Source organism: Oreochromis niloticus, linkage group LG4 (genome assembly GCF_001858045.2).
Source record: "Oreochromis niloticus isolate F11D_XX linkage group LG4, O_niloticus_UMD_NMBU, whole genome shotgun sequence".
Lineage (NCBI taxonomy): Eukaryota > Metazoa > Chordata > Actinopteri > Cichliformes > Cichlidae > Oreochromis > Oreochromis niloticus.
Window position 1 is genome coordinate 4,244,845 of NC_031969.2, and position 14,918 is coordinate 4,259,762.

The following is a 14,918-nucleotide window of genomic DNA, read 5'->3' on the forward strand; positions in this document are numbered from 1 at the left end:
AGAGACAAACATATGTCTTTTTTTAAACTATGTTTCAATTACTTTTATTTCTTTTAATTACTATGTTATTTATTTATTTTTCAGTAATCCTGCCAAAGCCCAGCATCTCTAAGAGTCCAGTTGGAGAGTTGACCTGGGGTCAAGACGTTAGCATCACTTGTTCAATCTCAACTCAGCATTTAGGTGGAACATTCACTCTGCAGCAGACCTCAGGCCCATTCAGAAAGACCCAAACATCAAGTAGAAACTCTGTTACCTTCAATATCCCTCAAGTGACCTTCAGTAATGAGGGGTCGTACCAGTGTCAGTATCAGACAAGAGTTTCAAGTCGAGACTTCAGATCCCCACAGAGTGATTCTATGAGAGTTTCTGTTACTGGTAAGAGACAAAGATATTTCCTTTTTTTATTTTTTGTTAACTTTAAATAAAAGTTCAGTTGAAACCAAGTTAAAATGTAAACTCATACCTTTCCTCAAAGGAAACACTCACTATGTTATTTATTTATTCTTCAGTGATCCTGCCAAAGCCCAGCATCTCCATGATTCCTGTGGGGAAGGTGACCTGGGGCCAAACTGTTAGCATCACTTGTTCAATCTCAACTCAGCATTTAGGTGGAACATTCACTCTGCAGCAGACCTCAGGCTCATTCAGAAAGACCCAAACATCAAGTAGAAACTCTGTTACCTTCAATATCCCTCAAGTGACCTTCAGTAATGAGGGGTCGTACCAGTGTCAGTATCAGACAAGAGTTTCAAGTCGAGACTTCAGCTCCCCTCAGAGTGACCCTGTCAGAGTTTCTGTTACTGGTAAGAGACAAACATATGTCTTTTTTTAAACTATGTTTCAATTACTTTTATTTCTTTTAATTACTATGTTGTTTATTTATTTTTCAGTAATCCTCCCAAAGCCCGGCATCTCTAAGAGTCCAGTTGGAGAGTTGACCTGGGGTCAAGACGTTAGCATCACTTGTTCAATCTCAACTCAGCATTTAGGTGGAACATTCACTCTGCAGCAGAGCTCAGGCTCATTCAGAAAAAGCCAAACATCGAGCACAAACTCTGCTACCTTTAATATCCCTCAAGTGACCTTCAGTAATGAGGGATCGTACCAGTGTCAGTATCAGACAAGAGTTTCAAGTCGAGACTTCAGCTCCCCTCAGAGTGACCCTGTCAGAGTTTCTGTTACTGGTAAGAGACAAACATATGTCTTTTTTTAAACTATGTTTCAATTACTTTTATTTCTTTTAATTACTATGTTATTTATTTATTTTTCAGTAATCCTCCCAAAGCCCAGCATCTCTAAGAGTCCAGTTGGAGAGTTGACCTGGGGTCAAGACGTTAGCATCACTTGTTCAATCTCAACTCAGCATTTAGGTGGAACATTCACTCTGCAGCAGAGCTCAGGCTCATTCAGGAAAAGCCAAACATCGAGCACAAACTCTGCTACCTTCAATATCCCTCAAGTGACCTTCAGTAACGAGGGATCGTACCAGTGTCAGTATCAGACAAGGATTTCAAGTCGAGACTTCAGGTCCCCACAAAGTGATTCTGTTAGAGTTTCTATTTCTGGTAAGAACTGAAATGTGAAATTTTCTATTTGGGCAGACTGCTGATGAAATGTTAAAGAAGTTGTAAGTCAGCTTCTATCAGCCTACAAGACTATAGGTGCACTTGATCCACTCATTTGTCAGCTTGGTTTGAAAGGTTTCAATTAGTTGGACTTTCTGAAAGAAAACAACAGCATGGAATTTGGCTAAATACAGGGTACATTTACATTTAATAACATTGGCTGGACGGTCGAAAGGGAAAATATATTTTCCAATCATTGTTTCAACGTGTATTCATGTAGTTTAGAATGGAAATGAAAGAACTAGGAAGATATTGCTTTTCTCATAGACCACTATTCGGTTATTTTTCAGTGATCCTGCCAAAGCCCAGCATCTCCATGATTCCTGTGGGGAATGTGACCTGGGGCCAAACTGTTAGCATCACTTGTTCAATCTCAACTCAGCATTTAGGTGGAACATTCACTCTGCAGCAGAGCTCAGGCTCATTCAGAAAAAGCCAAACATCGAGCACAAACTCTGTTACCTTTAATATCCCTCAAGTGACCTTCAGTAATGAGGGATCGTACCAGTGTCAGTATCAGACAAGAGTTTCAAGTCGAGACTTCAGCTCCCCTCAGAGTGATCCTGTCAGAGTTTCTGTTACTGGTAAGAGACAAACATATGTCTTTTTTTAAACTATGTTTCAATTACTTTTATTTCTTTTAATTACTATGTTATTTATTTATTTTTCAGTAATCCTGCCAAAGCCCAGCATCTCTAAGAGTCCAGTTGGAGAGTTGACCTGGGGTCAAGACGTTAGCATCACTTGTTCAATCTCAACTCAGCATTTAGGTGGAACATTCACTCTGCAGCAGACCTCAGGCTCATTCAGGAAAAGCCAAACATCGAGCACAAACTCTGTTACCTTCAATATCCCTCAAGTGACCTTCAGTAACGAGGGATCGTACCAGTGTCAGTATCAGACAAGGATTTCAAGTCGAGACTTCAGGTCCCCACAAAGTGATTCTGTTAGAGTTTCTATTTCTGGTAAGAACTGAAATGTGAAATTTTCTATTTGGGCAGACTGCTGATGAAATGTTAAAGAAGTTGTAAGTCAGCTTCTATCAGCCTACAAGACTATAGGTGCACTTGATCCACTCATTTGTCAGATTGGTTTGAAAGGTTTCAATTAGTTGGACTTTCTGAAAGAAAACAATAGCATGGAATTTGGCTAAATACAGGGTACATTTACATTTAATAACATTGGCTGGACGGTCGAAGGGGAAAATATATTTTCCAATCATTGTTTCAACGTGTATTCATGTAGTTTAGGATGGAAATGAAAGAACTAGGAAGATATTGCTTTTCTCATAGACCACTATTCGGTTATTTTTCAGTGATCCTGCCAAAGCCCAGCATCTCCATGATTCCTGTGGGGAATGTGACCTGGGGCCAAACTGTTAGCATCACTTGTTCAATCTCAACTCAGCATTTAGGTGGAACATTCACTCTGCAGCAGAGCTCAGGCTCATTCAGAAAAAGCCAAACATCGAGCACAAACTCTGTTACCTTCAATATCCCTCAAGTGAATTTCAATAACGAGGGATCGTACCAGTGTCAGTATCAGACAAGGATTTCAGGGCGGGAATTCAGCTCCCCTCAAAGTGACTCAATCAGACTCTCTGTTACTGGTAAGGAGGAACTTTAGTTCGCCTTTTTCTTTTCATCATCTCAAATATATTAATTAAAACAACAACAACTTGAAATATAGAGCAAAACCTCAGAAAGGCAAATATATGATTTTATGTTTTTGTGTTTTGTGTTTCAGTAATCCTTCCAAAGCCCAGCATCTCTACGACTCCAGTTGGACAGTTGACCTGGGGTCAAGACGTTAGCATCACTTGTTCAATCTCAACTCAGCATTTAGGTGGAACATTTACTCTGCAGCAGAGCTCAGGCTCATTCAGGAAAAGCCAAATATCGAGTGCAACCTCAGTTACATTTAACATTACTGAAGTGAATTTCAATAACGAAGGATTGTATCAGTGTCAATATCAGACAAGGATTTCAAGTCAAGACTTCAGATCCCCACAAAGTGATTCTGTCGGAGTTTCTGTTACTGGTAAGAACTGAAATGTAAAATTTTGTGTTTCGGCTGATTGCTTATGAAATGTTAAAGAACTGTAAATCTCCATTTCTCAACCAAAAGTTATCCTTTCAGTCTCTGTACCACTGTCACCTTACTTGAAATGGAATTGAGTTGACAGGAAGCTAAAATGAAATGAAACTCATACCTTTCCTCAGATGAAACACCCACTGTGTTATTTACTTTATTTTTCAGTGATCCTTCCAAATCCCACCATCTCAACAAACACTGGTGGTGCAGTAACCTGGGGTCAAGATGTTAGCATCACTTGTTCAATCTCAACTCAGCATTTAGGTGGAACATTCACTCTGCAGCAGAGCTCAGGCTCATTCAGGAAAAGCCAAACATCGAGCACAAACTCTGCTGTCTTTAGAATCCCTGAAGTGAACTTCAGTAACGAGGGATTGTATCAGTGCCAGTATCACACAAGGGTTTCAGGGCGAGACTTCAGCTCCCCTCAAAGCAGTTCTGTCAGAATATCTGTTACATGTAAGAAAAACCATTTGCCTATTATGATTTAACATTTATGTTCATGAATACTGAAATTCAATTTAGTGAGTTATTCCTCACCAAAAAGAAAATAAACTAATAATGTTTTATGTTTCTTAAGTGATCCTCCCAAAGCCCAGTGTCTTTGTGATTCCTGTGGGGAAGGTGACCTGGGGACATCACGTTAGCATCACTTGTTCAATCTCAACTCAGCATTTAGGTGGAACATTCACTCTGCAGCAGACCTCAGGCTCATTCAGGAAAAGCCAAACATCGAGTACAAACTCTGCTTCCTTCAATATCACTCAAGTGACCTTCAGTAATGAGGGATCATACCAGTGTCAGTATCAGACAAGAGTTTCAAGTCGAGACTTCAGCTCCCCAGAAAGCGACCCTGTCGGATTGTCTGTTGCAGGTAAGAGAAACATATAAATAAAATAAATATAACTAAAGCCTAATTGAATGGATAGATAAAGCTGGGTATTATGTGCATAGCAGTGAAAATGTATCCTATGCCTTGTAATGATACCACATGAAGTATGTAAAATGCAAACAGAATTGGTCCTTGCAAGGAACCATGTGGAACTCCATAATTAAACTTAGTGTTTGAAGAAGACTGTCCATTTACATGAACAAACTGGAGTCTATTAATCAGATATAATGCAAACTACTGCATTGCAGTACCTTTATTTCATATAGCATGCTCTAAGCATTGTATTGGAGATTATATATCAGAATTTCAGGAGCAGGACGACACCTCCAAACCCGCTCCTTCCGGTTGTCATCTATATGGGTTCCCCTATTTTTGCAAGCTGTACATTCTCGTTTACGTCAGGGTCCAGTCTCGGTGAATACCTTTAAACACAGCTTATCTCACAGGAGTAATATATTTTACTCACCCACCCGCATCAGATGAGCAACTACTCAAGCTTTGCGTTCATCGCTTTTCCTCCGGCAATCCACGAAACACTCCAAACCTCACGGTGGCGCTTCCGAAAGACCGAATGCTGACGACCTTCTAGCAGTTTTCTCGCCACCTGACATACAGTCTGCTACGTCGATCCATCCAGTCGTCTTATCTCCACTAAATCCAGTTATGAAGTAACTCTGGATGCCCGCCACTTCAGCGAAAACCAGCGGAATCGCCCACCAGCAGAACCCACAGCTCCTCTCATGTTGCTCTGAAATGGGCCTCAGGCTGGGCGAGTTAGTCGAAAAGCTGACAGACGTCAGCGCCGAACCCAGAAGCCACGCCGTACCCACGCTTCCAAGCAAATCGCAGCTCCAACAGCAAAAGCTACGGTGTACTTCATAGCTCCACCCACCTGCCAATGCCAGGTAGCAGGGACAACTCAGCTCTGTGCTCCTTCCTCCTAACACCATTTAATGGAAGCTGGAAATATGTCGCTAGCCCCATGCTCTACTGTTTCTCCATCGCTGTGATGTTTTCTATCCCTCCTTTGTCTAAATGCTTAAGCAAGTTGGCACTGGGATGCCTGATTCTTCGCTATCCACCATTCGCAAACGCAGCAGCAAGCTCCTACCACCGAACTGCCAGTTTCTCAGCAAAGACGCACACACACACAAAAAAAGGCACTGAGTCGCCAGTTCTACATTCCTCTGTAGCAAATGCAGCACCGAGTTGCCAGGTTTCCAGTCTCTTCCCTCCTTCTCAAAATTCTGCAGCAAACCTCGGCACCGAGTTGCCAGGTTCTCAGGCACTCATCCCTCCTTCGCAAATTCTGCAGTTAACCTCGGCACCGCAAAAGTTTCCCCGTCGTGGGATCAATAAAGTCTTATCTTATCCTATCTTATCCATCCCTCCGTAGCAACTGCAGCATGCTTCGGCACCGAGTTGGCAGGCTCTCAGCCGCTCATCCCTCCTTCGCAAAATTCTGCAGCAAACCTCGGCACCTAGTTGCCAGGTTCCCATCCTCACATCCCTCTTCAGCTAAACTCTGCAGCAAACCTCGGCACTGGGTTGCCAGGTTCCTTTATCCGTCATTCGCAAAAGCAGCAGCAAGCTTTTGTACCATCGTGTTGCCAGTTTCTCAGCATAGACAAAATAAATAAATAAATAGAATTAAAAGGCACAGGGTTGCCAGGTTTTCCTTCATCCCCCATTTGCAACGCGGCATCTAGCTTCCCTACTACCGAACTTCCAGTTTCTCTGCATCTATCATGGCAAAAAGCAGCAACGAATCCTTCTCATTTGCAAACGGCCAGTTTCTCTGCATGAAAAAGGGGGGGGGGACTGGGTTGCCAGGTTTTCCTTTATCCCTCATTTACAAAAGCAGCAGCAAGCCTTCTACCAACGCGTTGCCAGTTTCCCTTCCCTCCATCTGTCCTCCGCAAGATTCAGCAACATGCTTTCATGGCACCAGGATGCTAGGTCCTTCCCTTATATCCAATCGTAGCAGCAAGCTTTTCTATGAACGAGTCGCCAGTTTCCCTTTCCCATATCCCATATTGGCAAATGCAGTAGCATGCTTTTGGCACCAGGATGCCAGGTTCTCTTCCTCTATGCTCCTATGCCAATGCAGTAGCAGCGTTGGCACCGGGATGCCAGCTTCTCTTCCTCTATCTTCCCTGTGGAATACAGTATCAAGTGTTGGCACCAGAATGCCAGCTTCTCTGCCTCTATCTCTCCTATGCAAATACAGTAGCAAGCTTTGGCACCGGGATGCCAGCTTATCTTCCTCTATCCCTCTTATCCTAATACAAAAGCAAGCTTTGGCACCAGGATGCCAGCTTATCTTCTTCTATCACTCCTATGCAAATACAGTAGCAAGCTTTGCCACCAGGATGCCAGCTTCTCTTCCTCTATCCCTCCTTTGCAAATGCAATAGCAAACTTGGCGCCAAGATGCTGGTTCTTCTTTGTCCCTCATTCGCAAACTCAGCAGCAAGCTTTCTAATATACAGTTGCCAATTTCTCTGCATTTATCACAGCAAAAGCAGCAGTGAATCCTTCTACTGCTGGGATGCCAGCTTCTCTGCCCTTCTTGCCCTCATATGCTAAGCAGCAGATGTTCCTTTTGGCACCAAAACGCCAGGTTCTCTATTTCCATTCCTCATTTGCAAATGCAGAAAAAGCTCTTTGCACCGAGATGCATTCCTCTCTACAGGATGCCACTTTCTCCGTTTCATCCAGTCTTCCACAAGATGTAGCAGCAAACCGTTCTGGCACCAAGATGCCAGTTTCTCTGCCATCTTTCCTACCTTCGCAAAGCATCGGCAAACCTTTGTGGCACTGGGATGCCAGGTTCTGTCCTCTATCGCTCCTTTTAAGACATCCAAACTGCACCATGCGCATAATTCTTTACGGCATCCCTTCACTTATCATGTGCTTTCACCAGCATCATCTAGCATCCACCCTCAACACAGTCATTTGAGAGCACTCTCTAAGCCGACTCACTGTTCCAACTACGTCTAAACAGCTTATCATCTCCCATGAAGTTCAGTGGACTCGCACTCTGCTCTCTGATGATTTTGGGGGTTATTATTATAGAAGACAACTTTCCTCCAATCAGTCTTTCAGTTCAACAACCCTTCCCAAGCTGCTGTCACTTCTGTTAATTTCGGAAATAAGCACAAATAAGCGCTACCTTATCTGAAGTAATTAACCAGCTAAGCACCCCCTCTCCATCTTCTACTTAAAGACAAGCTCATGCAAGCTTTACGAGCCATCAAGCCTTACCTGATCGAGGGTTCCCCTCATTCATCTATTAAGATTTCCGTTTTTTGCAATTTCCTTTGATCTCTTCTCCTGCCATTCCATCCTAATTGTCCGAGCTCATCCACTCCACTCCATGGAATCCTTGACTACCTTATTGAGAGCTGTTCAGCTCGCTAGCCTGCCACCAATTACTTTCCTCTTCTTTGGGTGGTGATGTCACTCAGCATTCCTGCGTTGTCTTTGTTTTCTTCTCCTTCTTTCACCCCAACCAGTCGCGGCAGATAGCCGCCCCTCGCTGAGCATGGTTCTGCCGGAGGTTTCTTCCTGTTAAAAGGGAGTTTTTCCTTCCCACTGTCGCCAAAGTGCTTGCTCATAGGCGGTCATATGATTGTTGGGTTTTTCCTTTAGACATCATCGTGGGGTCTTGAGGTATCTGTCACCGTGGTTTGGTGCCTTATAAATAAGTTGAATTGAAAATCGAATTATAACCGCTGAGGTCATCGACGTTTGTAACGCACAGTTATTACTGCTTTCAGGGGATGCCTTCTTTTGGGATCTGCCAGGCCCAGGAGCCATCACCAGTCCCCTTCGAGGCCTTCGCCAAACCACAGCTCAATTCATGTCAAAGCATTCACTTTTACCTACTAAAACGCTGTCAAACGTAAAATGAGGACGTGGGCTTAGCTAGTGAATTGGAGATTATGTATCGGAGTTTCAGGAGCAGGACCATGCCTCCAAACACGCTCCTTCCGGTTGTCATCTATATAGGTTCCCCCAATTCTGCAAGCTGTTCATTCTTGTTTATGTGCCCCACCCTCCGTCCCTCCTTGTTTTCAATTCTTTAACGTCTTCATTTCTATATAGTGCATGGGGATCTGGCCGGCCCGGGAGCCGTCGCCAGTCCCCTTCGAGGCCTTCCCCAAACCGCAGATCAATTCATGTCAAAGCATTCACTTTTACCTACTAAAATGCTGTCAAACCTAAAATGAGGACGTGGGTCCAGCTAGTGAAATTAAATATTATGGTCGACAGTATCGAACGCTGCACTGAGGTCTAGCAGGACAAGCACAGAGATGAGTCCACTGTCAGATGCCATAAGAAGATCATTTGTAACCTTCACTAAAGCTGTTTCTGTGCTGTGATGAGCTCTGATATATGACCGAAACAGTTCTTCTGCAGATAATCTGTTAGCTGTTTTAAAACTACTCATTTAAGAAATTCTGAGATAAAAGGAACGTCAGAGATTGGCCTATAATTAGCTAAGAAAGCTGGGTCTAGAGATGGTTTTTTAAGTAAAGGTTTAACTACAGCCAGCTTGAAGGCCTGTGGTACATAGCTGATTATTAGAGACAGGTTATTCATATTTAAGATTGAAGCATTAATTAATGGCAGGACTTCTTTGAGCACTCTTTTTCTCCAATTGATCTTTCTAAATGAATATCAGTGCTACTGAAAGTAGCTGTAGATAATGTTACATCTGTGAGATGATTATTAGTAATTTTTTTCTCTAACGGTTGAAATTTTATTCGTGAAGAAATTCATGAAGTCATAACTAGTTAATGTTAAAGGAATGGTTGCCTCAACAGAACTCTGAAGAGAAACCTTGAGTTCTCATTTTTTCAGTAAGATGTTCTGGCTTTCCGGAGGGCTTTCTTATAAAACAACAAACTATTTTCTCAGACTAAATGATGAACTTCTAAATTTGTGATATGCTATTTCCTCTCCAGTTTCTGAATTATCTGCTTTAAGGTGCACGTTTGACAATTATACAGAGTCAAATACTTCTGATTTGAGGCTCTCTTTTTCACAGGAGCTACAGCATCCAGAGTCATAAGTAGTGATAATTAATATTATTAACAAGATAATTGACCTCCTTTGGAGTAGTGTTCAGGTAGCTGCTCTGCTCTGTGTTGTTACAGGGCATTGAAGATGATAACAGTGGGTGGATTATATTCTTAAAGTCAGTTACAGCACTTTCAGAAAGACATCTACTGCAGCGGTCGGCAACCCCCGGGCCTCAGACCGGTATCGGTCCGTGAGTCGTTTGGTACCGGGCCGCGAGAGTTGAGACTCAGGTGTGAAATGTATGGTTTTCAGGGTTTTTATCGGTTTTCAGCGTTATTTTGTTATCGTTTTTATCGTTAACTCGGTTTTCCTGGGTCTTTTCACGTGTGTTATGAATAAATCTTCTTTTTTTCGGTACCGGCACTAGTTTTATTTTGTTGTATTTATCCGCGACACCTTATTGCCGGTCCGTGAAAATATTGTCGGGCATAAACCGGTCCGTGGCGCAAAAAAGATTGGGGACCGCTGATCTACTGTGATGAAGTCTACTGCTCACAGTTTCTATGCCATATGTTAGAACAAGATCTAGAGTGTTATTAAAGCAGTGAGTGGGTTCTTTTACATTTTGAGAGAAACCTAATAAAAGAATAAATGCTGTGTTGAGGCTGTCATTTCTAGCCTCTACATGGATGTTAAAATCACCCACAATAATTATTTTAACTGAATTGAACAATAAATCAGATAAAACGTATGACGTCTGTGTAAGGGCCGGGTGGACGATAGATGATAACGAATAAGAGTTATCATCTATCTATCTAGAGTTTTCCAACTAGGGTGGACGAGGCTAAGCATCAGGCTTTCAAATGGATTAAAATACTCTCTGGGTCTTTGGTTGATTGATAAGCTGGTGTGGAAAATTGCTGCCACACCACCCCTCCTTTGAGGATTCTGATAATTAGAATGACTTGGGGGCACTGATTCATTTAAACTAACATAATCATCCTGCTGCAACCAGGTTTCTGTAAGCAGACTAAATCGATTTGTTGATCAATTATTAATTCATTTACTAACAAGGACTTGGAAGAGAGAGACCTAATTTTTAATAATCTGCATTTCACTGTTTTACTCTTTGGTGTTAAAGTGGACACTGTATTGTTCTTTCTTTGTGATTTTTCATGTTTAAGTCATATTTTTTTGGCGATTTTTAGTTTGTTTGAGACAGTCTCTAAGGGGATGAGATTTTAGGGAGACAACAGGAGGAGAGAAGGTGCAGAGGCATGTAAGACTGCAACTCTGCTTCTCTGGATAGTCACATTTTGTGGGGTTTAACAAATTTGGCCAGATTTCCATGAAATGAGTGAGATGGGAGAGCTGCTCCATCCAAAGTGGGATCGATGTCATCTCTCCTAACAAAACAGGGTTAGGGTTAAAAATCCTCCAGTACTTTTGCATAAAAAAGATGGCATTGCTATATTAATATCATAATAAAATAATTAAAAAAGCTCTATTTTCTGTTGTCTATAATGTAGAAGGTAACTTTGCCTCCACAACTAAACAGGAAAATCAGTAGGGTCAAGGGTTAAAGTGGGATTCACCAGTGTGAATGGTGGGGAAACCCTAAGATCAGTTGTAGAATCATAACTCATAATAATTTAATAATAATTAATGCGAGCTCCTATAGATTTTCTTAATGTAGAGCCGGCTCTTTGTGGATTTGCACAACTGAATTCAACAAGATATGAGCAGATCTTTCACATCTACCTTACAATATAAAGCGTGTTGTTGTTGTGATTTGGCGCTGTATAAATAAAATTAAAAATGAAAATTGAAATTGAACATTTCCGTTTCCTAAACTAACCGTATACTGTATATTATGTTTATACTAGGCTGTATACAATTGGTGCAAAGGTAGAATTTAGATCTAAGCATCATCAGCTTTAATGCAGATTAATTTCCTTTAAGATAAGATAAGATAAGATAAGATGGCCTTTATTAGTCCCACAGGTGGGAAATTTGTTTTGTTACAGCAAAAGTGCAAAGTTATGTAGCAGAAATTAGAAAACACTGGAATGCAATAAAATACAATAAAATAAAATAAAATACTATATACAATAGAATAAAATAGAATAGAATAATATATACAATAGAATAAAATAGAATAGAATAATATACAATAGAATAAAATAGAAATACAAATACTATATACAACTGAGTAGGAAAATACAAACACAACTTCGTCAGAAGAAGAATTGCACATATAGCAGTCTTATTGCACATGTGTGGGTTTGTGTGTTTGATCAGCTGCAAAAGTCTTTATTGTAGAGTCTGACAGCAGTGGGGAGGAAAGACCTGCGAAATCTCTCCGTCCCACACCGTGGGTGCCGCAGTCTCCCACTGAAGGAGCTGCTCAGTGCTGTCACAGTCTCATGCATGGGGTGGGAGATGTTGTCCAACAGGGATGACAGCTTAGCCACCATTCTCCTGTCACTCACCACCTCCACTGGGTCCAGAGGGCATCCCAGAACAGAGCTGGCCCTTCGGATCAGCCTGTTCAGTCTCTTCCTGTCCCCAGCAGAGATGCTGCCCCCCCAGCAGACCACACCATAAAAGATGGCTGAGGCCACCACAGAGTCATAGAAGGTCTTCAGGAGTGGGCCCTCCACTCCAAACGACCTGAGTCTCCGAAGCAGGTACAGCCTGCTCTGCCCTTTCCTGTAGAGGGCGTCTGAGTTATGAGTCCAGTCCAGTTTGTTGTTCAGATGAACACCAAGGTACCTGTAGCTGTCCACAGCCTCGATGTCCATACCTTGGATGTTCAGTGGTTGCAGTGGAGGATGTTTGTGCCTGCGGAAGTCTACCACCAGCTCCTTGGTTTTACTGGCGTTGATCTGGAGGTAGTTCAGCTGGCACCAGTCCACAAAGTCTTGAGTCAGTCCTCTGTACTCCTTGTCGTCCCCATCAGTGATGAGGCCGACTATTGCAGAGTCATCAGAGAACTTCTGCAGGAAGCACTGGGTGGAGTTGTGGGAGAAGTCTGCAGTGTAGATGGTGAAGAGGAACGGAGCCAGAACCGTTCCCTGTGGGGCCCCCGTACTGCAGACGACCCTGTCCGACACACAGCCCTGAGTCCTCACATACTGTGGTCGGTCGGTGAGGTAGTCCAAAATCCAGGTAGTGAGGTGATGGTCCACTCCAGAGTTCTCCAGCTTGTCCTTCAGAACCGAGGGAAGAATAGTGTTGAAGGCACTGGAGAAATCAAAGAACATGATTCTCACAGTGCTCCCAGCGGTCTCCAGGTGAGCGAGGGAACGATGTAGGAGGTGAATGATGGCATCATCCGCTCCAATGCCAGGCTGGTAGGCAAACTGAAGTGGGTCCAGTGATGAGCTCACAAGGCGCCGAAGCTGAGCCAGGACCAGCCGCTCCAGGGTCTTCATCAGGTGGGATGTCAGAGCCACCGGCCTGTAGCTGTTGAGGTCCTTGGGGCGTGAAGTCTTTGGCACTGGAACAACACAGGAAGTTTTCCAGAGCTGTGGGACTCTTCCCAGCCTCAGGCTCAGGTTGAAGAGGTGCTCCATCACACCACACAGTTGGTCCGCGCAGGACCTGACGACCCTCGAGCTGATGCCATCTGGACCCGCTGCCTTCTTGGCTTTAATCCTCCTCAGTTCCCTCCGAACCTGGGTGGTTGAGAGAGACAGGCTGGAGCCTTGTGTTGAGTGTGTATTGGATGCTGTTGTTGGGGGTGGGGAGGAGTGAGCAGGGTGAATAGAGGAGGTGTGAAGTGTCTGAGGTGTCAGAGGTGGAACAGCAGCAGTGGGGGTGGGTGAGTCTGCAGCCGATGTTGGAGACTGCCTCATGGCTGAATCAAATCTGTTGAAGAAATGATTCAGTTCATTTGCCCACCTCACATCCCTCCCAGGCAGAGAGTTCTGATGTTTGTGGCCTGAGATGGTTCTGAGGCCTCTCCAGACTTCACCAACATTGTTTTGCTGAAGCTGGTTCTCCATCTTCTGCCTGTAGCTGTCCTTCCCATTCCTTATCAGTCCCCTAAGCTCTCTCTGCACCCTTTTCAACTCCTCTTTGTCTCTGGATTTGAAGGCCCTCCTCTTCTGCTTGAGGACAGCTTTAATTTCTGAAGTAATCCAGGGTTTGTTGTTGGAGAAACACCGTACAGTCCTGGTAGGTACGGTGTTATCCACACAGAAATTAATATAGTCAGTAATGCATGTAGTAAGGCTGTCGATGTCCTCACCGTGGTCGTCACAGATCACCTCCCACACAGTCGACTCAAAACAATCCTTAAGAGCTTCCTCGCTCTCCTCCGACCATCTCTGCACTGTGCGGGTGGCTGGTGGCTCCCTGCGCACTAAGGGCTCATACACAGGGACAAGGTGCACCAGGTTGTGATCAGATCTGCCTAGGGGAGGGAGAGGTGATGAACTGTATGCCTCTTCAGCATTGGCATACAGTAAGTCCAGTGTTTTATTGTCTCTGGTTGGGCAGGTCACATACTGGGTGAAGGTGGGCAGTGTGGAGTCCAGTGAGGCATGATTGAAGTCCCCTGATATTATGAGAAGGGCTCTCGGAGATTGTGTTTGCAGTCTGCTGACCACAGAGTGGAGAGAGTCACAGGCTGCATCCGCGTTGGCCGAGGGGGGGACATACGCTGTTATCGCGATAACATGCGAGAATTCCCGGGGCAGGTAGTATGGACGCATGCTAACGGCTAACAGCTCAATGTCTCTGCTGCAGAGTTGTTCTTTTACAGTGATGTGCCCGGGGTTACACCATCTGTCATTCACAAACACTGCCAGTCCCCCTCCTTTCCTCTTACCGCTCTCTCTCGTCCTGTCCGCTCGCAGCATCTGGAATCCCGGTAGTGTCACGCTCGTGTCCGGAGTTAGCGGTGTTAGCCACGACTCCGTTAGCATCATGATGCTACATTGCCGGTACTCCCTCTGTGACCAGGTTAGCGACGTTAGCTCATCCATCTTATTGGGCAAAGACCATTACAAACCATGAGCACCACAACCACTATGGACAAGCCCAACACAGTACAACAAGCTGACCTGTTTATCCTGCCCAAAACTACCCAATATTTTTATGCAACATTGAAATAACACAAAGTTACTATAGCTTAGTTTTTGGGGGTTTTTTTGCAGGATGTTTCACAATAAGAAAATTTATCAGAACACATCGTATACAAATCCCAAATGTAATTAAACTTATGATATTAAATGTAAGCTTAAATTTGCAGTTAATTTAGTGTCA

The 14,918-nt window shown here is 43.6% G+C and overlaps 2 protein-coding genes across 7 annotated transcripts in view; one reads left to right on the forward strand and one right to left on the reverse strand.

Annotated features, from left to right (window-relative positions):
- Positions 1–8,475, reverse strand: part of LOC102080700 (uncharacterized) — a 107,651-nt gene extending 99,176 nt beyond the window's left edge. Inside the window, exon 1 of the mRNA XM_025906695.1 lies at positions 5,081–8,475. Within this exon, the coding sequence (XP_025762480.1) occupies positions 5,081–5,090 (10 nt within the window). The 5' untranslated portion in view covers positions 5,091–8,475. The remainder of the gene's footprint in view (positions 1–5,080) is intronic.
- The window catches only part of LOC106098317 (immunoglobulin superfamily member 1), a 45,108-nt gene that overhangs the window by 25,367 nt on the left and 4,823 nt on the right, over positions 1–14,918 (forward strand). For 4 of the 6 annotated variants that reach the window (XM_019358301.2, XM_019358300.2, XM_025906693.1 and 1 more), the window contains 10 exons: positions 85–378; positions 513–806; positions 894–1,187; positions 1,275–1,568; positions 1,919–2,212; positions 2,300–2,593; positions 2,944–3,237; positions 3,375–3,668; positions 3,888–4,181; positions 4,303–4,596. In XM_019358301.2, coding sequence (XP_019213846.1) covers positions 85–378; positions 513–806; positions 894–1,187; positions 1,275–1,568; positions 1,919–2,212; positions 2,300–2,593; positions 2,944–3,237; positions 3,375–3,668; positions 3,888–4,181; positions 4,303–4,596 — 2,940 coding nt within the window. The remainder of the gene's footprint in view (positions 1–84; positions 379–512; positions 807–893; positions 1,188–1,274; positions 1,569–1,918; positions 2,213–2,299; positions 2,594–2,943; positions 3,238–3,374; positions 3,669–3,887; positions 4,182–4,302; positions 4,597–14,918) is intronic. The other 2 variants (XM_019358307.2, XM_019358306.2) reach the window with 2 other exon arrangements.